The sequence below is a fragment of the Rosa rugosa genome, chromosome 4 (genome assembly GCF_958449725.1).
Source record: "Rosa rugosa chromosome 4, drRosRugo1.1, whole genome shotgun sequence".
Classification (NCBI taxonomy): Eukaryota; Viridiplantae; Streptophyta; class Magnoliopsida; order Rosales; family Rosaceae; genus Rosa; species Rosa rugosa.
The window spans coordinates 36,957,574-36,983,369 of NC_084823.1; the positions used below are offsets into that span (position 1 = coordinate 36,957,574).

A 25,796-nucleotide genomic window follows, 5' to 3' on the forward strand; every position below is an offset into this window, starting at 1 on the left:
TCAAGTAGGGCTGTCAATTCCGACACGACTCGCAACCCGCACGAAATAAAGTGGGTTGAACCCGCATGATTAAAAAGCGGGTTAGCTGTGGGTCAACCCGCCATGACCCATTTAATAAATGAGTTGGCCATGGGTCAACCCGCCAACACGAAGTGAACCCGTATAACCCGATTATGCTATACTTCATCTTGAAATTTTGGACGTTGGGAGTATTTAATCATAGGATTAGACAATTTGAAATATTTTGCTTTATAATAATTGGATTTAATTATATATGAATTATATATAATTATTTATATTCTTCGTTTTGTGGAGTTTTTAGTGAATTTAATCAATTTATGCATTTTTTAAGTTAAATGGATCGCATTGTTAACCCTTAAATGAGTCATTTTGTCTAACACGACACGACCTATTTATTAAATGGGTTAAGCGGGTTGGAAACGGGTAACCCGTTTAATAAATAGGTTGAGTTTGGGTTTAAATTTTTGACACGATTATTAAATGGGTTGTGTTTGGGTTTGTCTCATGCGACACGATAAATACCTTCACCTGACACGAACCCAACCCGACACGACCCATTGACAGCCCTAGTGTCAAGTGTCAACATATCTCATGTTAAGTGTGTTTGGTTTATTTTGCGCTCATGTTAAGTGTGTTTGGTTTATTGCAACTTCAGTGACAATATATTACATTACAACCATATAGTTACAAATTTATTAAGTCATATTGCAATCCTAGTTGATCATGACTGAATTACCAAGCAACTCTGATCAAGATCCATGGTTTACTCGAACTGGACCTTAAGCCAAAACCATGGTGTCAGAAGATGGAATCCGTGCTTAAAATGCATGGCACTAAAGATGTTGTTGGAATAGATCTCCACCGAGGAAGATGCTGAAGCGACGAAGAATCAAATTATCACCATATTTATTTCTTTTTCTACTTCGTTTTTTTAAGTGCAGGATGTCAATATAACCCAAAGGCATTGCGGGTCTCAACCCTACCAAAGCGATTCTGCTAGATGCAATTTTAGATGTACCGTACAAAGATTACTTAGTTTTGAGCATTAGGGTTACTGTTAGCCTGTTAGGTTTGCCCAAATGATGAGGGAAGACAATAAATTGGATTAGAATTAGGCTTCTAATTTAACCAAAAAATTAGTTAGTAAACGTTGACGGTTTAACAACAGAAAGAAAAAGGAGAAAACAATCTATACGTCATAACAGTTTGACAAGAAAAGTTTACCAAAGTATATACAACATATGGAGATAGACCTAGTCCAGATTCCAATCGATCTGTGTTTTATTTAAATTTGATGAGACAATGAGAGAGTGAGAGGTTTGATTTTTCTGGGTTGACGACATTTTTTCTTATTTGTCTTTGTTCTAGTGGGGGACCTTAGAGTATCAAAAGGCTCAATTTGTCCAAAGCCACTGTAGTAACGACGAAAACTCAAAAGGGAAAGAAAGGAAAAGAAGCTCAAACTTTAGTTTGAAATCATCAAAAAAGGTCAATAACCATTTCAAAACACATCGCTGCTATAACATGAGTTCGTCTACTGTACATGAATTTACTGATACGTCAAGTAAATTAGTTCGACACAAAGATAGACTAGCTCGGTACAGAGATAAATTAATTTGAAATCAAGTTAAGCTAGTCTACTTATTATGGAGTCAATCTACCTCTATATCAATTCTAATTTACTTGATGTATTTCTATACTAATGTATCGTAAAATTTTCCCTATAACATTAGCTTATATATGCAGATAGATCTTTCAATGTAGTCACATTATTACGTGACCCAGATTTGGCAATTGCCATTGCCGTCTGCTATAGGCTGAAATTAAGACAGACCCAACCAAATCTTGGTCCCATTCATATATATATGAAACATTTTCACTATAACAAACATCAAGGAATGAGACTTGTCAAGCAAAACATTTTGTGATTCATAGCAGCCTTTGTTAGTGGTTCTGCATACTTGTAAGTGGTACATCACCTATAAATCGGTAGGCCTCCAGTTTTCGGCGACCATAAATAAAGACAATCACTACACATTTCTAGTGACCACTGTGGCGGAGCCGGTATGAGTATGAGGTCAACGGGGCGAGCGACCCCGTCGTAAGAACTAATTTGTTCCGGTGCTGGCAACCTGTATGTAAGTTTATGGTTTCGGTTCACCGGTTAACCACCAGCATAGCAAAGAAAATTGCAAAAGTGATTTCGATCATGTCACGTAGGATGTGAATAGAAGGCACTGTGCCACTGCTACATTATGCATCTAGCATATCTGAAGTCAACTTTCAAGCATAAACTAACCCCATTTTGGATGTCTCCAACAATATATACAAAGCATAATTCTGAGAGGTCTATGAAAGCTAAATGCTATTTCCAAAATTGGGTTCAACCCCTTCAGTCATTTACAGAAGATATTTCACTTTGAAATTGTATATACAGACAATGTTATTGCTGCTTTTAGTTTATCAGGGGAGTTAAGTAAACAGAGACTTCTAACCTTACAATCTACTCAGAAACCATACAAAGCATAAAAAGAACATAATTGCACATATTTCCTGGTTCGATGTATAAACTTCAATACTGCAGGTGGACAACATGGGGCGATCTTAGATGAGATTCCAAATGGTCTATACCACGCTCAAATCTGCCCTGTTCGTATGTCCCCATCAAGACGTTCTGCATTAAGGGTCCCTGGAAGCTCTCTAAAATCTTCATTGAAAATCGAATATGCACTGCGTAATATACCACAGAATAAGACACAGAAAAATTAAATGAGCAATTGACATTGTTCACTTATATATTTATTGAAAGGTAAACTAATGCAAAAAGATTTTCATCTGTGTAGTGACAGCCACAGAAGATAATTACAGAGATTACATATACACACAACAGGAAAGAGGGGAAGAAAGTGATGGGATGAGGATCAAGAAAAAGAGTGCATACCTGACATCGCCAGGCTTCCGCTGTCCTAGATTCAGAAGAATGATACCAAAACCGGTGCCAAGTATCTGAATATATAGCAGTAACAAACAACGACTTAATAATAAGACAAAAAAAAGATCATTTAATGGCAGACATTCAATTCAAGTTTAGGAGTATCTGCTGTAAATAACTGTTAGAGAAAGAGGCACAGCATTAATAAACAGTAGGAACTAAAAGAAAGAGAAAACTTACATATAAAGGGCCAAGATCCCATCTGTGGGCCACAGGTGCCAATATAAACCACAGAATGATAATTACCCACATCTTCAAACTGAGAGAGAAAATGGCCATCAAAAGGATATCTAGCATTGAAAACATAAAAGAGGTTACGTCAGTAATGTGGACTGTAACAGTTTAGTTTTACAAACTGTTCAACTTGATGCCTAGTTGCCCACCAGGAAGCTTCAACTTATCATGTAGAACAGCATATACTCTCCTCTTCCACCGGCTTGATGATTGGGGAAGCTGAAACTTCTGGTAATAAACATCAAGGAAAGACCATTAAATACAGTGCTTGAACATGATATTAACTCTTTTCAGTTGGATAACCAATTCAATCAGATTTGTACCAGATCATCTTCGTCGTCGTCCTCGTCAAGTCCATCCCGAAGATGCTTAGAAGGTGGCTTTGGTTTGACAGCAACGATAAGAGAATCTAGCAAAGAACAAAAATATGATAATAAATTCACTGCCACTACTAATGCCAAAACTGCAGTCTTGACTAAGAAATTGCTGTCTCTACATTGGCCTATGCAATTTGACACCTATTTACAAACTGTTGGCAAGTACTAACTGTTGTTCCAAACGAATAAAGGAGGTGACTATATTTTTTTCCTGTGATATATATTCATTAAATCAAGATATATTTAACTTTCTTAAATCAAAATCTGAATTGTAAGTATTTTTTCTGAGAAGTAAAAATGGGGGTGCAACAAGGGATTTCCTGAACATAACCAGTACTACTCTCTTCCAAACAAGCTTGACTTTGGAGTCTTGAAGGGATCCAGGGAAGTATTGCAGGTATAATTGCACCGAAGTAGTTGATTAAGTCAAAAGGTGGTCAGTAGTTTCACAGACAACCATCTCAAATTCTAATAGAGTAGGACAAATATACTGTGAAACTCCGAGCAATTTCCACAATTAAAGAAGCAACAAAATCAAGCAAAGCTTATATTAATTATTGAGAAAAATAAATATAATCAAGGGACTACAAAAATAATAAGACCAGTACCGCCATCCTTGAGTTGGAGATTCACATCTTGCCCACTTTTGCTGTCATGCAACACATTGCCTCGCATAATAAGCCTCAACTTCTCTAATGGTAACTGATACTTTTCAGCTATCAATTTTCTCAAGTCAAGCACCTGTTAAAGACAAAAAGTGCAACCACATTATTCTGATATGCAATGACACACCCCTTTACATTTTGCACAGAAATGCTATTGGACATGTATAGTCCATATAACTACATGCAATGAAATTACAATAAACACTAAACTCTTTATACACATTAGCATTCTGACGAGAAATTCTCTCACACATTTTGGTGCTGCTACAGATCTTTCAGAAAGCATGAGAGAATAAGTCGGAACCCCAGATACAAATACTTGATAGTGTTTTGAAAGGAATAAAACCAAAGCATTATATGTTTTTTGATAGAAACAGAAGAACCTAACCTTATCCAACAAAAACAGGATACAAGAACTCACAATCACACAAAACCAGGAATAGAACCTGCCCAAGATTCAGAAAGAGAATAATCTTAACCAAAGAAAATTAACAAAGAATCATGCAGTCCATGCTAAACATCCCAGCATGAATAAAAAAGTATTAAACTAGGGAAAAGTCTCTCAAATGTTGAGAAAAATAAGACCACAATGAAGCAAAAACCTTAACCCTATCCCAAACTAACTCCTCCAGTTCTTTCTATTTGAGGAACCATTATTCCTTTTAAACACATCTATAAGTCTATAACTAAGGAGCAAAGTTATTTACAATTTAAAAAGCATATCTTAGAAGGGAAAAAAAAAATCAACTGCCTATGAACAAGCCTTCAGATTTTCAACCGTACAAGCCAGCAAGAGAATCTGTCACAAATGATGATGATGATAGCAAAAATGAGAGGAAAAGGCTCCTAACATTAACCCACAGAACCACCCCCACAAATAAGTTTTCTATCCAGGGATAATAAGAATGAGTAATATTATACTGAGGCTGCTTATCAGTTCACTTAGATATAGAATAACTACAAGCAGAACTGAAAACAAAAAGAAAAACTACCCGGCAACCACAAGCAGAACTGTAGAACATGCATAGATATAGAATACATAACACATTGCAACAATTAATAGTTTAGCAAGTACCCACTGAGAAGGATTACTGGAAAAAAGGAAGGAAGACTTGAACAGGTTCCTAAAGTCAAACAGAGACTTGAGACAGGTTACAAAAATTACGAGCATTATGTACATTTAGACAATACAGGTCGTCCATTGCCTTCACCAAAATCAAGAACCCGCATTAAGTTTTGAGCCCTCAGACCTCATATGTAACAAGTCAAAGACAGTGAAGCTTTATTGAAAGCCATTCGACATTTAGGAACACCACCAGAGCATCACCAAAAATAATAATAATAATAATAACAATGGGGACAACAACAACAACAACAAGAAGCAGCAGCAGCAGCAGCAGGCATTGGTGATAGTCATAGTGGTGCAACAAATGGAGGCTTAAAATAAATACGAAACACTGCTCGGATGAATGAGTTTCCATCATTGGGCATATAAAACAAGAATGTGCAGAAACAATCCCAAAGAAACCACCAGATGGGGCCAATCTGATTTTCCACATAATCATAACACTATCTAACTTCTAGACATGGAGATGTAAGAAACACACATAAAAGTAGAAAGACATACCGAACCAAAGTCAACCCAAATATTCAAACTGTGCCATTGTATCCCATACAGGACCCAACTACCATTTGCAGTTGACAGGAGTCCCACATATAATTGAATTAGCATTCAACAGCACCTTTGAAAACAGATCACATGTGGGCCCAACCCTAAATGCAATCAATGATCCAAACTCCGAACTTGCCACTTCTTCTCATAAAAGATCAGATCATATTTATAAGTTTTCTTATTGAAAAAAAAAAAAAACTGCTCAACAGAATGATACAATAAAAGTGGACAAGAGATCCAGAAGGTCATACTTATAAGTTATAACAGAGTAATCAAACCAGAAACCAATTAATCATCTCACTCCACCACAAAACTAGACGAGCAGAGTCTTTTTACTAAGCGCATAATTGACAATATGCAGGCACAATTCTTAAATGCAGATCTAAAACTCGGATGTATCGGATCATCAGACCACGTTGTGAGGTGGGCCCCAACAATGCCATCCCTTTTGGTTTTTGTCAAAAGGGTACCTCTTAAGCAGGAAAATCTACATATGTGAAGTCCCCCTTCCCCATATCAGGCATGATGTCTTACCACACCATGAATTGAGACAGCACAACCAAACATGATTCCAATGCAGAAAACATAATGTTCACAGTCTTGCAAGAATAATTTTCTCTTGCCAAAAATAAAAATCAGAGAACTTATATCATATATTGCTTTAATTATTAATATCAATATTATATAATACGGAAACATACTTTGATTAAAAGGAAGAAAAATACAATAAAAGAAGTAGCTCAAGACAACAATGCTAGATAACAGAAATAGACAACAACTCAAGATAGAGTCTCTTCAGAAAAAGATAGCATCGAGCAAAACAATAGTAAACCACAATCATTCTATTTATAAAGAATAGCACGGAAAGAGCTCTGTCTGAATTCCAAAGTAACCATGCAGCCATGCCCCATAGAGATACCCAAAAGCAAACACTTTCCAACAAACACCCCAACTCGTCCCCCTTCACATTCTCAAAAATTCTTATATCTCCCCATCCAAATGACCCAAAATACAGCCATTACAGTGCAATAACGCCATCAAAAAATTGCATCTTTCATGCAATAACGCCACACAATCTACTGGGTTGTCCCAACTCAGATTAGACTCCCTGATACCCTTTTCCATGGAGTTAACTCAACTGGACATTGTAAACAAATGGTTAAAATATTCAGAACCATTTCTACACACTACACACCAATCTGGGAACCAACAAACATCAGGCCTTTCTCCTCTGAACCATGTCACAGGTATTTGCCATGAGCAATAAATACAGGGTCACTCAACTAACATCCTTACCTTCGAAGGAACTTAGCATATTACGGAAGAGGGAATCAATTGAGGAACTGGTAAATTCCGTGAGAATGATTTACACAAGAACTCTTCTGATGACTCCAGCAACCACTTTCTCTTGTCTTGTCTAGATGAACCAGCACAGCACCCTTTAACCCAGATAAGAAACACATAAGCTCCTGAACTTCCTAATCTCTCATGTTCCTTCTAACCCAAAGTCCCAACTCACTGGAAGAATAGAGAGATAAGAACACACCCTAGCTATGGGTAAATGATGATGACAATGATATGATATGATATGTATATAAACGTGGAAATGAAAGAGACAAAATGCTGTCTCCCCAAACCATCTCTCTTTCCAACGCCTCGCCCATTCACCATTACGCACCAGAAATGTGTAGCAATCGTTTACATGCAACCCACATTTACTTCTAATGACAGCATAGAGCATGTGTCATGGCATAGCAAGGTATTTTGTTTAAAATATTATCAGCAGCTCCAATGGTGTAAATCAATTGAAGCAGAAGCATATGAAGCTTACAGTATGGGTTATCTCTAACATGGAATGCAAGAAATTAATGCATTCTTAATTAGTTTCTACTGTAAACTATATCTTTCACATATCACCATACTACACACAATGTCATCTGAGAGAGAGGAGCTGCTAGAAAGGTTGTAAACAAACAAGAGCAAACATGCAAGAGGAATACAATACGCCTGACTAATTGGTGTGGGAAAGTGTTTCCTTTTTCTAATTTTTTTGAACAAATATTGCTGCACTAACTGACCTACAGGGTTCAGAAAATTAAGCACAAAGTTTGACCTACACCAACCAACTGACACTTTCTGTTGTGAGATATTCCAACCACTCAACAAGATGGGAAACCCGCGATAGGCAGGCTCAACAAGTAAGAGGCTCTATTAAATTGTAAACACAAACACTCACCCAGAGCAAGAGAGTTTAGCCTCATTGTCGAGAACAACCCATATCCTTTTAGTCCCAGAGGTTTTCTATCACATCACTCAATTTTTCTATATACCCTTTTCAATTCTTAATCTTTCAACGTAAAGTTCTCTGGGCCGGTTGAAGTCTCATTGAACTAGATCCGATACAATATCTTAATGCTATCTGGCCATGTCTACACTATAGAAATCAGCAAATAGATTAACTGAGACAATATCTGAATTGCTAGACTTAGACATTGTTTCAAATTACGCAACTTTCCTGCAACCAATTGCTATCAAACTCATCAGGGAATCACACAAAGGCTTCAAGTAATTTCTAACCTGAGCATCAATCAATTAGCAGAGAAAACATAAAACCAAACGAAATTTCCAATCAAGAGCATCTGGGTCGTCATCATGATCATGATCATGCATTCATGTATAAAGAGTGAAGGGTGAAAGAGAGGGCAGGACATACGTACTCTGATAGAAGAGGGGAGCTGAAGACGAGAAGGGGGAGCTGGGCCAATGGTCCGTACAACGATCCCAACATTGTTTCTGTGATTGATTGGTATCGGTATCGGTATCAGCTCCTCTTCCTCTACAATCTCAGCCATACCATATGCCAAAACCAAGAGTTTGCACAAGAGAAAGGTCCGATTGTCGGAGCCGTGTTTTTGTTTTGGGGCCTGGGTCTGGGCTCCGTGTCGCCCTTTATTTTTGAGTTTTTTTGGTGGAAGTTCAAGTCCTTAATGTTTCAAATTTCTCAAAAGGGACTGAATATGTATCCCAAATATATAATTTAAATAGAATTACAGATGGTTAGGTACGATATATCACTTAGGGCGGTGTATTGTATATGGAATTACTGGTACTTTTAAAGAAGTTCATGGAATTTAAAAGTCTAGGGCTGTAACCGTCCATAAAAGTTTAGGTGTATGCAATTAAGATTTTAAAAAATCTTTATGAATTCCACCAAAGTTTAGGGGTATTCAATTAGGACTTTTAAAAATGAATTGAAGTTTAGGGGTATTCAAAATATCATTCATACATACGGAATTAGAAAATTATGGAAAATCGTGGACTTTGTAGTGTTCAGTATAAATACCAAACTCCAATATTTTTCCAGCCACCAGACTATTGTTGTTATTGCTATTGTAGTCCTAACTCAGACTATTCTGCAGAAGTTTCTTTTCTTCTGTTGTTTGCTGCATCCATTTCTTCTTCTTATTTATTTTTTCTCTCTAGGTTTTCTATTTCTTTTGTACTTGTTGCCGCCGTCATATATGGGCCTGGTTGTCTTTGTTTTGCTACTGCTTTGCCCTTGTGGCTCTTTAAGTTTGGGTAGATAAGCCAAATGGTGGTTTATTTTTTCTTTTTCATGCCAGACCTTATTTTCTATAACTAAAATAGTGTGTGTGATTTTACCAATATAAAAACAAACAAGTGTGGATCCAAATGTAATTGAATGAATTATGAAAAAAGAAACATTAATCAAAGAGAAGCTGCCTGGGTAATAATCAATATGAACAATGTATCAAATTTTGCTATTTTTGTCTCTATACCCAATTGTCTGAGTTAGGGGTCATCATGGGCCGGGCTAGGGCCGGCCCTACCCTAAATTTTAGGGCTTAGGGTCGGGCCGGGCCGGGCCTAGTCAAAGTCAACAAAATTTAGAGCCGGGTAGGGTCGGGCCAGGGCTTAAATATGCTAACCCTTACCCGCCCGAAAAGCCCGATCCGTTAGGGCCGAAAAGGCCGGGTCGGGCCGGCCCTCAAATAAAGCCGAAATGGGCCAAAAAAGGGCCTTATTTTGTTTAACAAAAAAAAAAACATTATTTTTTTCTTCTCAAAATATGGCTTAATGGTATATATTGGTAATAAAAGACTCATTGTTTTTTATTGAACATATTTAATACACACACCGAAGGTGGAAGTCACTGAAATTTTTACCACTACCATATATTCATATACGGACGACATCCAACGGTGCATTTAAAAAAAATTCCATTTCGTCCCCCATTTTGCTCATGGAGGATAACAAGCCTAATAAACGAGTTATACTACATTAATAGGCATATAAGGATTATGTGCGATCCAAAAATTTTGAAATGGAAATAGACCAATCTGAAAATTCTCATATGTTTATACAACATTGATAGGTATTGTGTAAAAAAATTAGGCCGATCTGCCATGAATAAGGCGCCCAACGTAGCGGTCAACGCTTTGCACAAGCAAACTTCCCTAAGGGGAGCGGCACCATGCGCGGACAAACGTTGCGGAATTTTGACATCCGTAAGTAGACCTCCTACTCATGAGAGTGTGGGAGCTGAAATATCGAAAAAAGTGAATTGCCAAGGACTGGTTAAGAGCATATTTGTTTTATGTTCTATTTAGGGTATTGAGTTGACCGGGTAGATCGAGGTCCAACCGAATGCGGAAATTGTTGAAATTTCTACCACTAACATATATTCATATTCAAACAACATCCAGCGGTTCATTTTAAAAAAATTCCATTTCGTCCCCCATTTTGCTCATGCAGGGTAACAAGCCTAATAAACTAGTTATACTACATTACAAGACATATAAGGATTATGTGCGATCCAAAAATTTTGAAATGAAAATCGATCAATCGGAAAATTCTCATATGTTTATACAATAGTGATAGGTATTGTGTAAAGAAATTAGGCTGATCCGCCATGAATAAGGCACCTAACGGAGCGGTCAACGCTTTGCACAAGCAAACTTCCCTAAGGGGAGCGGCATCATGCGCGGACAAACGTTGCGGAATTTTGACATCCATAAGTAGACCACCTACCCATGAGAGTGTGGGATCTGAAAGATCGAAAAAAGTGAATTTCCAAGGACCGGTTAAGAGCATATTTGTTTTATGTTCTATTTAGGGTATTGAGTTGACCGGGTAGATCGAGGTCCAACCGAATGTAGAAATTGTTGAAATTTCTACCACTAACATATATTCATATTCAAACAACATCCAGCGGTTCATTTTAAAAAATTCTATTTCGTCCCCCATTTTGCTCATGGAGGGTAACAAGCCTAATAAACTAGTTATACTACATTAATAGGCATATAAGGATTATTTGCGATCCAAAAATTTTGAAATGAAAATCGATCAATCGGAAAATTCTTATATGTTTATACAATAGTGATAGGTATTGTGTAAAGAAATTAGGCCGATCCGCCGTGAATAAGGCACCTAACGGAGCGGTCAACGCTTTGCACAAGCAAACTTCCCTAAGGGGAGCGGCACCATGCGCGGACAAACGTTGCGGAATTTTGATATCCATAAGTAGACCCCCTACCCATGAGAGTGTGGGAGCTGAAAGATCGAAAAAAGTGAATTGCCAAGGACCGGTTAAGAGCATATTTGTTTTATGTTCTATTTAGGGTATTGAGTTGACCGGGTAGATCGAGGTCCAAACGAAGGCGGAAATTGCTGAAATTTCTACCACTAACATATATTCATATGAAAATAACATCCAGCGGTGCATTTTAAAAAATTCTATTTCGTCCCCCATTTTGCTCATTAAGAAGTTAACATTACATTGGTAAAATGGTTTCAACTCGACCAATTGATTATTTTTAGTTATGTTGATTACTTGATTTATTTCAAAATTGGTATTACATGAATATATTGTCCAATTTGAAATAATAGCTTTGTAATTATTACAGTTAATTAGTTAACAGTAATTATTGGTAAATATTAAAATACCCATAAGATTATATTAAAACGGCGGTGTTTTTGCCGAATTAACGGTTAATTCTTTAAAAAAAATTATTTTTTTTCTTCTCAAAATATGGCTCAATTTAAAAGACTCATTTCCTAATATGGCAGATTGAAATAATTTTCTACACTTCCATAGTTTTATACATATAACACATGTAATAGAAAATAACAAAAATAAAATATAAATTTTAGGGCCGGGCTTTTAGGGCCGGGCCGGGCCTAGCCCTTACGGGCTCAATCGGGCCGGGCCGTAGGGTAGGGCCGGGCTTTATTTGTGTGACCCATACCCTACCCTAAATAAAAAAGGGTCGGGCCGGCCCGCCCTAATGGAAGGGCCGGGCCGGGCGGGCTTAGGGCCCAAGGGCCATATGATGAGGCCTAGTCTGAGTTGGTTCCTTTTGTATGCTTAATGCAAGTTTAAAGAAAAAACAAAACCATGTACACGTTGTCAAACCACAAGTCCACAACCCCATAGAACTTTGGCCTTCTTCCTTAACTGAAAGCAGAAATTACTCTTTAAGCCACCCAACTCTACCTGGCTTCCTTAAATGTTTGTGATCAATTCGACGCTATAGTACAGTGCAGAAAAACATGACCAACACTCTCTCCCTCACTTTTACACATTAGACGACAATGATAGTACTGTAAGCAGGTGAATTGCAGTAAATTTCAAGATAGAACCTGCTAATCTTGCTTGAAATTTTTTGTTTCGGGCTGGTGTTGACAAGTCTAAGATAAATAAGATGCAGGTCCACTCTGAACTGATCTCTGGTTTGTTTTCGTTGTTATTTTTTACATCGGACTATAGGAGCATATAACTACAAATATTTTTCTTAATTCATAAGAAACAATGGCGAGTTGTAAATTAAGACGTGATAAGCCTAGTTCACATGATTTGAAGAGTGATTGGTGATGAGCTAGTTTCACATTTATTGTTTCTTTATTGTGAGGTACATATGAGGCATCTGTGGTAGATTATATTTGGATGTTTTTCCTTTATTTTCTTATTAGTTTGTTTCATGACATTATTTGAGCTTCTCTGATTTCTACGCTAATTGACGTTAGTTAACATAGCTATTGCATCATATTTTTATTCCCTGACTAATAAACTAGCTTGATTTTATTTTTATAAATATTGTGAAATCTATAGAAGTCATTCATATAAAGTAGGGGTGGGTTCGGTTCGGTACCGGACATTCAAGACCAATACCATCTACCGTACCAGACACTCTTGGTACACAAAATAGGCTACCATTACCGGCCACAAAAGTCGGTATACCAACTTCTCGGTATCGGTTGGTATCGGTTGGTTGGGCCTCCAACCGAGTTTAAGATTGGGCCAGCTTTCAGCTATGGCCCAACTGAAATTGTAAAGGCTCAAACCTGTCAGCAATTTCCAAACAAAGGCCCAACCATAAGCAAAAAACCTGTCATACATTACTTCAGTTCATCAGTTCAGTTCATCTCATCAATCATTCATCACTTCATAGTTCATACAAATTATAATTCAATAATTCACAGTTCATCTCATCAATTCACAGTTCAATAATTGACAGTTCAACTCATCAATCATTCCTCACTTCATAGTTCATCAATCATTCATCACTTCAGTCAATGAATAAGAATTTAGGTAGTTTCTGCAATTTCAATCAATGAACAAGAAAGCTGAAAGCTCAAGATGTAGGCTGCGAGGGCAGCGAGGCAGTAGTTTGTGACTGTGTAGAGCTGGTATTGGTCATTGTTCCCGCCACTCCTTGATTAAAAGCATTCTCTGCAAAATAACAAAGAGGAGGTTAAAAGCATTTTCATCATATAACATATAACATTTTCATCATCTAAATTTGCAATAAAAAACTGACCTACCCTCTTTCTCCAAACTAACCAAATGATGTGCTCCTAAACCTCTTGAATTGTTGAGATTGGAGCAACACCTGAAAATTAGTAATTACAGTAAGAAAATCTCAAGTCAAATACAAGTGAATTATACATTCATACAATCACTTTGCATAATATGAATTATACCTTCAGTTGTGCAGTCACTTTGCTTTCTTAGTCCTCGGTCCTCCTGTTCCTGCAAGCACAAAAGGGAAACCATGAAACCCAGAATAAATTGGTAAAGAAACTAAGAAACTAAGAAAGAGTCCAAACTCACAGGTTTAGAACTCACATATACAAGTAAAAAATCAAGATTCCACTTCAAAGAGACTGATTCCACTTGAGATTAAGTGATTAACTGCAGCAAGATGCAAAAAAGTAAAACCATTACAATTTTAGAGATTACTCGGTCTAGAATCCAAAGATTAACCAAAGAGAAAACTCAAATCTACCAAAAATTGATACGAGAGAGAAAACTCACCGGCCGTAGGCCATGAATCGAATGAATTGATACGAGATTTCGGGGTTTGAAGCTTTGAATCGAATCGAACTTCAAAGGAGAGGTCGAGAGGCGAAGAGTTCTAGGTTAGAATCGAATCGAACTTCGGCCGTAGGCCATGAATCTCTATTAGATACGAGATTTTTTGGGTTTGAAGCTTTTATCGAATTGAACTTCAAGCCTTCGAGGCCTCGAATCGAATCGAATCGAAGAGTTCTGGGTTTGAATCGAATCGAGAGCCGGAGAGGGTTTGAGTGATTGAGTCTGAGAGAAAGGGGTCGATTTGAGCCTCAAGCCTTCGAGGCCTCGAGGGGCTGAGGGAAAGACCGAAAGAGTGGTGGGTAGTAGTCGTATTACCCCTTTAGGGTTTGGAGAGTTATAGTCTAATCGACGGTTATAATTTAATATGAAATAAAACTATTAATAATCAACGGTTTAGATCGATAGATATAAAATATATTTAAATATATAAATAATATATATAATATACGGTACGGTACGGTATACCGTATTTTTCAGAAAATCAGTACCAGTACCGTACCAATATGTTCCTCTCGGTTCGGTATTACCGTACCAATACTTCGGTAGCCAACATTTTCGGTAACCAACTTGTTTGGTTCGGTTGGTACACGGTTGGCTGGTTTGTCTCGGGAGGATTTGCCAGACCTAATATAAAGTCTGTAGATTTTTATGAATCAGTAAAAAGTCTGTGCTAAAAGTCAATGGTTTTAAGAAATTAATAGAAGTCTATGAACTTTTTATAGAGTCCATGGACTTTTAAAAAAGTCTATCATTTAAAAAAAATCCACAGAAATCCAAATACAATTCGGCCCCCTTAGAAAATAAGTAAGTAATTCCTCTATTTAGAAAGAAAAGAAATCCCTTTATTATTTTGGTGTACGAGAATTAGATATAGTTCCTCAATTCAGTTGGAAGGTGTAAGATAATTCAAATCCAGAGTCAAGTCTAGAAGTGCAGCCCAAAAATCAAACTCATCCAGGTCCCAAATGCAGATACGTCCTGGGTCTCGCATTCGAATGCCAAAACCCCTTCTGGATCTCATGTATAGATTATTAAGCCAGATCCAACAAAAACAATGAGAATGGATTGTCACCAAACAAAGAATAGGTCATCCAATCAATCCCAACGCTCGCCCACAAATAGCACTGTCCACCAAAACATGACATCCAACAACCAGTGGCGGTGTCACGTTGGGGCATGGTAGGTCCTGTGCTCCAGTGATTATATATGTACAATGTGATTGGTTTTGCGTTATGGGCGCTTGATCAGTTTCCAAGAAGGAGGTCTTGGGTTCGAGGCTTCCAAGTATTGATAACTTTTGTGGGTTTTTCGTTTTTTTGGTCTAAACGTTTATGTTTATACATAATATGATATATGTTTTGAAATCAAATCTTGATCCGCCACTGTCAACAACGAAGCACCAAACCCAAATAAGCAACACCTTCGACAAAATCACTTTTAGTTATGATATATGTTTTGAAATCAAATCTTGATCCGCCACTGTCAACAACGAAGCACCAAACCCAAATAAGCAACACTTTCGACAAAATCACTTTTAGTTCAAACAAGAACATAACTACACAATTGTTATAACAAATTCTAGGTGCAAACCTCGAGGCCATGATACCATCCAATGATTACTTGTTAATAATTCACAATGATTTACTAAACTCTCATTAATCCTTTCTCATATAAGTGAAATTATTGACACTTCCATTAATCTTTTACAACTATCTATACATGGGCTGATTTAGGCCTTAGTAGGTCCAAAAAAAATAGACAAATGAGGTCTTTGTATTGTGTCTTAGGATGAGGCTCTTGTTGCCAACCATTCATCCAAGATAAAACGACATATCCTAACTCTGTGTGCCCCTACTCTTTTCTTTCATAACAGCCTTTGAGGTTTGAGATAACCCAAGCAAACCTCACACAGACACAGAAGAGAGATAACGTAGCAAAACAATGGCAATGAAAATGTGGGTTTCTTCTACAGCAAATGCACTCAGAATCTCTGGTGCCTCCAAAGCTCAACTCTCCCCTGCATTTTCTCTCTCCAGATGCTTTTCCACCGGTACTACTTCTCAGTTTCTTTAACTTGGTCATTGGCTTTTTTTGTCTTCTTTTACTTTTAGTGCTAAGGGTCAACTAGAACTGTCGTCTAGATTATAAAGTACCTAGGTTTTTCACTGGAATCAAATAATGCTGCTAATGCATGTATGACTATTCTCTCTAGTGTGTAGGTTATAAAAATTTAGTATAGGCAATTTCAGACCTCTGAAACATAATAAGCTAAGGGTTTGGGTATGTATTCATTGGTAGACTTTGAAAGAATTGTAATGTTCTTTTTTGGGTTATGTTGGATATGCAGTTCTGGATGGGTTGAAGTATGCATCTTCACATGAATGGGTGAAGCATGAAGGCTCAGTTGCTACAATTGGTATCACTGACCATGCTCAGGTTAGTGTTATGCGTAGAAATAAATGATGTACTATATATAAGCTTTTCCACTAGTCTGAAGTCTGAACCTTATTATGGTCTGAAAAGGAAGAAAAGGTCACCAAATAATGTAGTGCAGAACCTAATCTACGAGAAATAAATGAAACTCAGAGCCGGCGTATATTCGGATATTATTTGATGAACAAACTTTTGGTAAGCCAGTTTGGCGAGTGATGTAATGTTTGAAGTAGCAGATAAGAGTGACTAGATGAATCCTTTTCGTTTCAGGACCATCTTGGTGAAGTGGTGTTTGTGGAGCTGCCAGAACCCGGTACAGCAGTCTCCCAAAGCAGCAGCTTCGGAAATGTTGAAAGTGTGAAAGCAACCAGTGATGTCAATTCCCCAATCTCTGGTGAGGTTGTTGAGGTTAACCCGAAGCTGAGTGAAACACCTGGTTTGGTAATTGCTTTTCCTTAATTTCGCAACTGTATTTTCAATAATGTGACTTGTTAAGTTGTTAGACTCTCTATCTGAACCAGCCAACCAAATAAAATTTAAGACGGTTTTCAGATTGAAAATTTGACAACATAACATAGCCAAATATTTGTATTTGACAACATATTCCTTTGTTTACACTCATTCGGTGTATTTTCTAATGAAGATCAATACAAGCCCATATGAAGATGGATGGATGATCAAGGTGAAGCCCAGCAATGCATCAGAACTAGAATCCTTGTTGGGTCCTAAAGAATACACGAAATTCTGCGAGGAAGAAGATGCAGCCCACTAGAATGTAATCAAAATCTTGCAGGCTAGGCCAAGTAATCTTGAACTGTCTGATTTTAAGAATCTTGTTTGACAAGTTCTTGTCAAAATATTATTACAGGTTCTAAGTTAAATGTGTTTTCCCTCATTTCCCTTTCAATTGTACTATGTATCATCTCTCTAGCACTTGCCTGCACTGCTTTTCTTGGATCATGCTTGATACTTGAGACTTAGCTTTAACAAAGCAAGGGGGACCATACTTGAAGAAATCTACCCTCAACAATTTATTCAAATGTCTACTACTATTATTATCGTTTTCACTAGACAAACATCGAATCAAGGGATGCAATAGGGAGATAAATACATGTTTATTATACAAATGGAAGAGAACTTATATAGATGATGATAATGGAAGCTTCTTAATGTTTGCAAGGCAATTGTCTTCTGGTCTTGTATGAGGTAAATACCTCACTTCACATCCAGGATTAAGTCGTTCGAGCCTGCACTCAAGAAGTTCAATGTCAAAGACTTTATCATTTATTGTTCATCTGGTTGCAATTTCAGTGCCATACAGAGTAAACAATAGTATCACAAGTACATTTGGATGGAAGAATTGGTTGGAGGAAAAGGATTACAAGATATTAGGATACAATGCATTTGAGACGTCTTCGATAACATATACCATTAAAAACTGAAGTGACTAGATACAACGAATCATTTGAAAGTTCATGGATTAGTATCAAGTATTAGATTATGAGTCTCACCTTCCAGATGGACCAATGCATTTTGCACTTGGATATATGAATTTAAGTGGGGAGATTGAATGTGATAATTCAACTTAAAATGACAACCCTTGATCGAAAAGCAAGGGAACTTACTCATAATTAAGGAGAAAATAGTGAAGAAATGTAGTAATTTCAAGCTTGGTCAAATCACTTCCAGGGCACTGCCTACTTCCTATTCCAAAGGGAATGTAAGTCCCTGCCTTGGCTTTACTTTCCTACAAAAACAGAAAAGAAAAAAGAACGAAACATGTTTACTTTGTGAGATGAATAACTTTGCTCAGTCATACCAGTAATGCATAAATTGATGAATATGCTATACAAAGACATCTAATTCTGTGAGTTATCTGGCTTACATTCCATCTTGAGGGATTGAACTCCTTTGGATCTTGATAAATTTCTGGATTCAAATGAATTCCTCTGAACCACATCATCACTTTCCATCCCTTTGGTATTGTGTATCCTTGAATACACAACAGTTTCTAGTAAGTTTCCTTACAAGAAACAGATGCAAAAAGAAATGGAGAAAGTAGAGAGATTAATTGCTTACCAGAGATGTTGACATCAGTTGTAGCCTCCCGGTAAGTATACAGCGAGATATTAACCACACGCATTGTTTCGTCAATTACCTTTTTGCCAAGCATTGCTACTTGTTAGTTGCTGAAGTTGAGATATGAGATTATGCGGCATATGCTTAAGATGATGATGCTAAATTTGGTAGTGTACTTATACCTTAGAAAGATATTCCATCTGTTTAGTCTCTTTGAAGCTCAATCCATTTTCTGGTGATACACTTTTAAGAATCTCCTCTTGCTCTGCCTGAAAGGTAAGTAATTTACAACAACAATGAACAAAGTCTGATAAAAAAAATCTGAAAGATAACCACAGTTCACAACTGGAAGGAAGAATGTAGCAACTGCAGACAAACTTAAAACACACTTAAGATTAACTTGGTTTCCAAGCAAATGGTCTCCACACTAACAATTTCTTTACAGACACAAAACTTAAACACCAGACACATGTTTGAGTTACTAAATCGGCACCTACACACCTTGGCTTTTTGGTAGTATTCTGGATTTTGATGTAAGAAGAGAGTAGCCCACATTGTGGCATGGGCTGAAGATTCATGACCAGCATTTAAGTACATGAGGATTATGTCTATGATCTCCTCATCATATAGTTTTCTACCAGTCTCATCTTTGGCTTCCAGTAACAAATCCATCAAATCTCTTCTTTCCCCTGATAGATTACCCTCCTTTCCTTCTCTTCTTTGATCGACAATCGCTTGAAGAGCCTTAACCAACCTTTTTCGAGCCTGATGCATGCAAGAATATCAATGAATCACGTCAAATGTTTTCATTAGACTGGATAATCAGATACATAAAATGGGGATCTGGCATGGATTCTCTGGCCTGTATTATAAATTTAGGATGGGTGAACATAAGAGTGATGGATTTGAAACACTTTGCAATATAGGACTACAATTGAAGTATACAAAAAAAAAGCATGGTAGAGAATCCATTTCCATATTAATGTGACCCTTCTTTCTCTCTTAATAAAATAATGCATTGTTTTTCTACTTCTTTAGTTTGCGATAAACTCTTATGGTATCAAACCAGATAAAAGTATCACAACAGTATTCAAAGAAAAAAGATGAAATGAAACAAAGAAATCTGACCTTGAGTGCTTTATGATAAGCAAAGCCAGGAATGTTAATGGCCATGGATCTTAGTCCATGATTGAGAATAGTATAATCGTTTTCTAAGGTCTCCAACATGGGACCAATCTCAGAGCTCAGAAAAATGTGCATGACTATTTTGAAAGTTAACTTCCTAATCTCTGTCAAGAACTCAATTGGCTCCTCAGATTTAGACCATTCATCCAATGAAGTTACTATGGCATCCTTGATGTATTCATGGTACATAGACAGTGCCTTGTGACCACTGATTGGAGCGGCGGTCAGCTTGCGAAGGCGCTTGTGTTCCTCTGCAGAACTGCCCATAAATGCCAGCTTTCCCAGTAGTTCAGTAGTGGATTTTGGCCAGCCAGCCTTGAATTGTGTATCATCAGTTAAGATCTTTCTACATACTTCAGGTGCTGTAGCAATGATGGTTGGCTTTCCAAACAAATAGGCCTTGTAAATTCCTGTCTGACCATATCTGGTGTACGGTGTACCAATAAAGAAAGTATGTATTATCATCAGAAACTCTAGGCATTAAACATAAGGACATAATAGAGTTTTGATCATTTCACGTGCTCGTTCATATGAAGATCTTGCTATATATAGCACCATGTATGTGTGTGTGTATATATATATATATATGAAAAAATTTCACTAGGCGCATGGGCCGTTACTGGGTCCGCCTGTGGATCCATATGACTATAATCAAAGAAAGACGAAGTTGGTGCTTTTCTTAACCAAAATATATATAATGGCCAATCAATCTAATCTACTGTATAGCTATTACATGTATGAAAAAATAAACAGGTGAAATCGTTAAGTCCAAACATACAAGACTGTTTAATTGACAAAGATATTTTTTTTTTTTGAAATAGGACGTCAAGCCTTTCATATATCAAATATAAGTGATTACACAACATGACTTACCCCCGAAAGGGCCACGTCAATATCAAGCCATGCAGGCTACCCTAGAGCAACCAAATGAAATCACTATGGTAATAGGACCAAGAACCAAAACCTAGATAATGTTAGGGCAAGAAAAGAAAATAAAAACCCTAACTTATTCAATGGAACCCAGGACCTCCCTATGCAGAGGGGGCATCCCCAGGATCCATAGTAACCAGACACAATGAGGTGTCCTCCTCCATAGCAGCCTCAGTCACCGTCGTAAACTCCACCATTGCTAAAGCTCTTATACCACCAAGAGCTGAAACCCAAAGCCTACGACCAAACACCAAGGCCCAAAACTGAACACCAAAAACTATAGCCCTAAGCCCAGATCCACCAGAAGGATCCAGACCCGAACCAGTCCCAGCATTGCTCAGATCAAGAGCTGCGGCAGCACCACCGCCCTTCCCCGACGTGGGATCAACTGCACCATTGCCGACGTCCGCAAAATCTGCGGATCCACCATTCTGCAATCCTGACGTGGTAGCACTACCACTTCCACCAACCTCTGAGCAGCCTACAAAGTCGTCAAAACTGGCTCGCAGGCCTCCACCACCGCCATGAGAAGCACCGCCAAGACAGCCACCATCAGGACCCAACATCATGATCAATAGATCCATACCCGCCTCAGATCCATCACCGCCAAACACAATCGTCGTACCGCCTACGACCCAAGCAGCACAACCAGCATTAGACGACGTCCTCCCAATCAAGAACAGGTCAGACCACCTCGACCCGAGTGAGAGGGAGAAGCCACTAGCATGTACAGTCCTCACCAAGCCACCACTGTCGTCCAACCCAGCCCGGTCGCCGTAAATCACAGCACCTTGGCCAGACATAAAAACGATAGAAAGGAGAAAGGCAAAGCCAACCCATGACGCCAAGAAGAGGCAACGACAGACAAGGCGACCCCCGAGGCCGGCAGTCCCAAACCCATGCACGATCAATTTGACGGCTCGGTAAAACCCTAGCAGAGCAAAGAGACGCAAAACCATATTTTTCAACGTTTAATTGACAAAGATAAAAAATAAAAAAAAATGTTGAAGATACATATTTAATTTAAATTTTTTTTTTTTTGAGGTAAAGAGTTCATATCATTAAATATAACCCTTAATCATACGCAAAGAATAGTACAAAGAAGACTACTCTACTTAGATATTGGTAGCTCAGAGTAGTCTATACTAACAAAATCAACTCGCCCTGTAGGCAATCTATTCTATCTGATCTCAAACGCCGAGCATGCCATTATGGTACGCTAAAGCCAAATATTTCTACAAAGACTTCTAGAGAAGCTTATACTAGCATAGACATTATTCTAACTAAAACACCTAGGCTATGACAATAGAGGTCAGAGCTGTCAACAGGTCCTAATAGCCCAAAATTGAGACCAAGCCCAAAAGCCGAATTCCAATCCCAGGCCCAGACAAAAGCAAAGCTAGCAGGAGGAAGACCCTGCATCTCCTGCCGATTCGTAGCCGCTGCCGCTGCCGCTGCCGCCGCCAAGCTTTCCGGCGGACAGCTTTTCCAACACCGCATCGAGGTCGGAATCCGAAAGTAGCTCCACTATCTCTCTTGTGCAAACACGATCGACAAATAAATCACCCCAAAAACCATTGCACACAACCAAACCGCAGCAACACCAAGAGCAGATCTGCTTGCCTTGAACCCACCGCCTCTGCAAAAATCTGAGTTCAACTGTTCGAAATAGTCGCGCCGCCAAACCAGCCTTCTACGCCTCCAAACCAGCTTGGATCACTCCGTTAGCACCGCCATAGTCCTTTGCAGCAGCCAGCTACCAAGAACCACCGAACTCACGAAGAAACCGTACAACGTCCTTCAAGCTAGGCTACGCAGCGGGAAACAGGAACTTCATCGCCGTTGGCTGAAGAAATCCAACCCTAGCAGAGCCTAGGATTTTCTCTCCTCTCTCGTCAAATTTATTTACGTATAATTGAAGATAGATATTTAATTGTTCATGAATGTTTTGGTAAAATTAAAGAAATGTACTTAACTTCTTTTTAAGTATTCGAAAAAATGAATTGGAAGTTTAATAAGTAGGAGAGGTCCAATTAGAAGTTTAGAACCACTCCAAAATTTTCCAAGTAAAAAGAAAAAAAATATAAATTAAATCAACTATGATAGTTGACTCACCTGTAAACTGTTGAAAACTAATCTTCAAAGTTGAGCTAATTAGTAAGTTTGTAACTGTAAAGAAAGAGATATTCTATTTCTTTGTTTAATATATGTGGGCTAGAAATTCACTTGAGCCTATGAAATTTCATATACAAAGGTCCACACTTGAATAGAGCTTTAGAGTTGGGGATTACATTGTTGTGGAGTGGGGGCAATGATATAACTAATTGTCAAAATCAGTATAGTATGTAAAGGTTTTGAAACTGATATAAGGGCATCTCCAACTCTAGTGTTAAAAGCCATTTTGGCTTCTCTAATTTAAGTCCAACATCTCCAACCCAATAGAAAAGGGAGTCAAAATGACCCCCGAGTCAAAAGCTTAGTCATATTGACTAAGTTTTGTAGAAGGAAAGCCAAAATGGAGAATAAGGGAGAGGAGGTGGGCTCATGATCCATTGAGATTATGCTATCTTTTTTGACTAAAAGGGGTTAGAGATATAGAATCTGAATAAATAGTAATGATACTAAAGGTGTCAAATTCATGAAATAGCTATGACTCTTGATGCCCCAACAAAACTAAATATTACACTTGGGGCAGTGGCCCCGTGAGCCGCCCGCCCATGACTACATGGATACATGTGACGATTTTCCTGTTCTTTATTCTGCAACAAACTAAGTAGACAATGATCAAACAGTTTATTTTTAGAATGAGAGAGAAAGGAGAGACAGACCTTTTGACATAGTTGGAGATGAATGAATCAGGATGGCCGTATTTTAGAGAATAGAGGAAGGACAAGGTGTTCCCAATGAAAGGCCACCCCATATCACCTGGAGGCAGACTTTCACCCGACCTACTCACTAAGTACCACTCATTTGCTCTCCTTAGGATCAAAGCTAGAACACCAAAGCCACCAACTGAAGCTGTGAAAACCAAACACCAGAAACCCAACTCGTCCATCTTCGATTTTCTGGGATTTTGTTTTACAAGTTTAGGCAACTGTTGAGAGTACTAATAGGACTAGCAGAGTGGTTTTTTGGAAAGAAGTAGAGGACTCTCCTCCTAGCATTTGTCCTTATTAACTTTTCAAGATACCAGGCATCTAAAAAAGGGCAAGAGGCTTTCGGCTTTCATATTATTATAAACTTCAGAGAAGAAATTGCACTTGACCAGTCATTCTAAATAATGTGAGAAATTTCCCTGCCAATACTAGAGGAGCTAGGCATGTGTCAAAGGTGGTGTGCATTAGAAAGAAATTGTTTTTTTTTTCTTTAGAAGTCATTTTAAATTTCAAGTATATGTAAAGCCATACTTCTCGCAATTAGGTACAAATGTAGTGGTATTTTATATTATGTCGAATGAAGTTCAAAGTTTGATACCTAGCCTCTTCCTTAACCCCGAAACCAAGTTTTGCAGAGAGTCTAATCGTCCATACAAGTTGAAAGGCAACTGAATTACAACACCAAAGAACACCCCCTTTTCATACAAACACCATGCCACCTGTCAAACACTAGTAAACAGTTTCGATTTTGCTAATTGATTTACAGGAACGATTCTTGCTGAGGGAAGTTCTGCAATCAATGAAATGGAGGGCTGAAGCGTGGAAGACCATTAGCTACATATTTTTTCTTTCTGCCCTACAACTTTCATTGTCTCTGCTTGACGCATGGTTATTTAAACGTAAGATCAGTCAGTCTTTTAAATTAAAAAAAAAAAAAAAAAAACGGTTGAAAGCGGGAGCCAATAAGGCCACCGGCCGGCGCTGATTTAACAAGAATAAACAAGTAATTAGCGCACACCTGCATCTGCTATTGGAAAATGACAATTTGACTAATTATATGAACATCTGAGAGAGTTTACTGGGAAGAAATTTTAGGTTTCTATATGCTGGAGAAAATGGACTCTAGCAACAGAAAACCAATCATGCATAGTTCTTGTAGTTGTTTATCTAGTGGTGGTTACATGCTAATATATAATCCTTTCTTTGCCAATAGTAGCTAGCATACTATAACTAACACGCCATTTTGCCAAAGATACACGTCATGTGAAAATTACATATCGTTGGACTTCGAAAGGTATCAGGTACTGGGCGACGAGTTCATTGTCTCATCAAGTGGTCGTAACCTCCTAATGGTAAGATTAAACAAAGTGTCGCCGGTCTCCATTCCAGTCGGCAACATAATGGCAAAGCCACACTACTTGTACTGATGCTTTGGGTTCGAGTTATCTCTCAGTTATGTCACCACTATGTCAATTCCAGTCGCCAACATAATGAGAAAGCTACACCACTTGTACTGATACTTTGGGTTCGAGTTATCTCTCCGTTATATGTCACCGCTATATCAAAGCAAATAGAGTAGTCAGTAGAGCACTCTTTGTTAGTTGGTGCATGTTAGAATACATAGATTTTGTAGAAATTCTTGATATTATTTCAGGACGTTCTCTTGTTTAGACTAGCCAAGAGTTGGTACTTAAGGACAACCACACAAACCTTTTGCCAAAAAGAAGAAGTACCAGAGTAGCAAAAAAAAGATACCATTTTAATCACATCACGAGAAAAATCAACTTATAAACTTATATAGACTAGGGAGTTGGGACATCATTCCATTTTCCATTTCAAGTGACTAATATCTGGATTGGAATCTCTGAACTAGAAAAGTTAACAAAATCAAATGGCTGTATTATGATATTGTGAAAGCTTAACCACTGCTACTA

At 38.0% G+C, this 25,796-nt stretch overlaps 3 protein-coding genes and 1 long non-coding RNA gene across 5 annotated transcripts; 1 reads left to right on the plus strand and 3 right to left on the minus strand.

Annotated features, from left to right (window-relative positions):
- Positions 1-2,359: 2,359 nt before the first annotated feature.
- LOC133707020 (uncharacterized) lies at positions 2,360-8,956 on the minus strand. Of its 2 annotated transcripts, none has more exons than XM_062132565.1 (7): positions 8,679-8,956; positions 4,233-4,365; positions 3,571-3,656; positions 3,397-3,475; positions 3,194-3,303; positions 2,963-3,027; positions 2,360-2,751 (listed from the first exon to the last, which is right to left on the minus strand). In XM_062132565.1, exons 1-7 carry the CDS (start codon positions 8,811-8,813, stop codon positions 2,658-2,660), a joined length of 702 nt encoding a protein of 233 aa, XP_061988549.1. In that variant the 5' UTR covers positions 8,814-8,956; the 3' UTR covers positions 2,360-2,657. The 2 variants fall into 2 exon arrangements, with proteins under 2 accessions (XP_061988549.1, XP_061988550.1); XM_062132566.1 differs by lacking the exon at positions 8,679-8,956 and adding an exon at positions 5,917-6,068.
- A 4,846-nt stretch (positions 8,957-13,802) lies between these two features.
- On the minus strand, positions 13,803-14,652 carry LOC133742496 (uncharacterized). The gene is made up of 4 exons (XR_009862604.1): positions 14,300-14,652; positions 14,111-14,176; positions 13,966-14,014; positions 13,803-13,874 (listed from the first exon to the last, which is right to left on the minus strand). It is a non-coding gene; the product is annotated as an uncharacterized LOC133742496 (long non-coding RNA).
- Positions 14,653-16,207: 1,555 nt separating this feature from the next.
- LOC133706418 (glycine cleavage system H protein, mitochondrial-like) lies at positions 16,208-17,699 on the plus strand. Its single transcript, XM_062131947.1, has 4 exons — positions 16,208-16,409; positions 16,707-16,795; positions 17,063-17,233; positions 17,436-17,699. The coding sequence occupies exons 1-4, from the start codon at positions 16,301-16,303 to the stop codon at positions 17,562-17,564; spliced, it is 498 nt and encodes a 165-aa protein (XP_061987931.1). The 5' UTR covers positions 16,208-16,300; the 3' UTR covers positions 17,565-17,699.
- A 144-nt stretch (positions 17,700-17,843) lies between these two features.
- Positions 17,844-24,135, minus strand: LOC133706417 (ent-kaurenoic acid oxidase 2-like). The gene is made up of 8 exons (XM_062131946.1): positions 23,815-24,135; positions 20,000-20,480; positions 19,373-19,636; positions 19,054-19,140; positions 18,872-18,950; positions 18,678-18,784; positions 18,418-18,539; positions 17,844-18,039 (listed from the first exon to the last, which is right to left on the minus strand). The coding sequence occupies exons 1-8, from the start codon at positions 24,039-24,041 to the stop codon at positions 17,931-17,933; spliced, it is 1,476 nt and encodes a 491-aa protein (XP_061987930.1). The 5' UTR covers positions 24,042-24,135; the 3' UTR covers positions 17,844-17,930.
- Positions 24,136-25,796: the final 1,661 nt, after the last annotated feature.

Bases quoted from the DNA above. Each gene is read 5' to 3' on its own strand.
- LOC133707020 (XM_062132565.1), bottom strand. From the start codon at position 8,813: ATGGCTGAGATTGTAGAGGAAGAGGAGCTGATACCGATACCGATACCA. The intron at 3,657-4,232 runs GTACTGGTCTTA...GTTCTTTGCTAG, and splicing joins TCTCCAACTCAAGGATGGCG to ATTCTCTTATCGTTGCTGTC. The intron at 3,476-3,570 runs GTACAAATCTGA...GTTTATTACCAG, and splicing joins ACGACGACGAAGATGATCTG to AAGTTTCAGCTTCCCCAATC.
- LOC133706417 (XM_062131946.1), bottom strand. From the start codon at position 24,041: ATGGACGAGTTGGGTTTCTGGTGTTTGGTTTTCACAGCTTCAGTTGGT. The intron at 19,637-19,999 runs GTCAGATTTCTT...TGCATGCATCAG, and splicing joins CTTATCATAAAGCACTCAAG to GCTCGAAAAAGGTTGGTTAA. The intron at 18,040-18,417 runs GTAAGTTCCCTT...TCTTGAGTGCAG, and splicing joins TATTTTCTCCTTAATTATGA to GCTCGAACGACTTAATCCTG.
- LOC133706418 (XM_062131947.1), top strand. From the start codon at position 16,301: ATGGCAATGAAAATGTGGGTTTCTTCTACAGCAAATGCACTCAGAATC. The intron at 16,410-16,706 runs GTACTACTTCTC...TTGGATATGCAG, and splicing joins CTCCAGATGCTTTTCCACCG to TTCTGGATGGGTTGAAGTAT. The intron at 16,796-17,062 runs GTTAGTGTTATG...TTTTCGTTTCAG, and splicing joins GTATCACTGACCATGCTCAG to GACCATCTTGGTGAAGTGGT.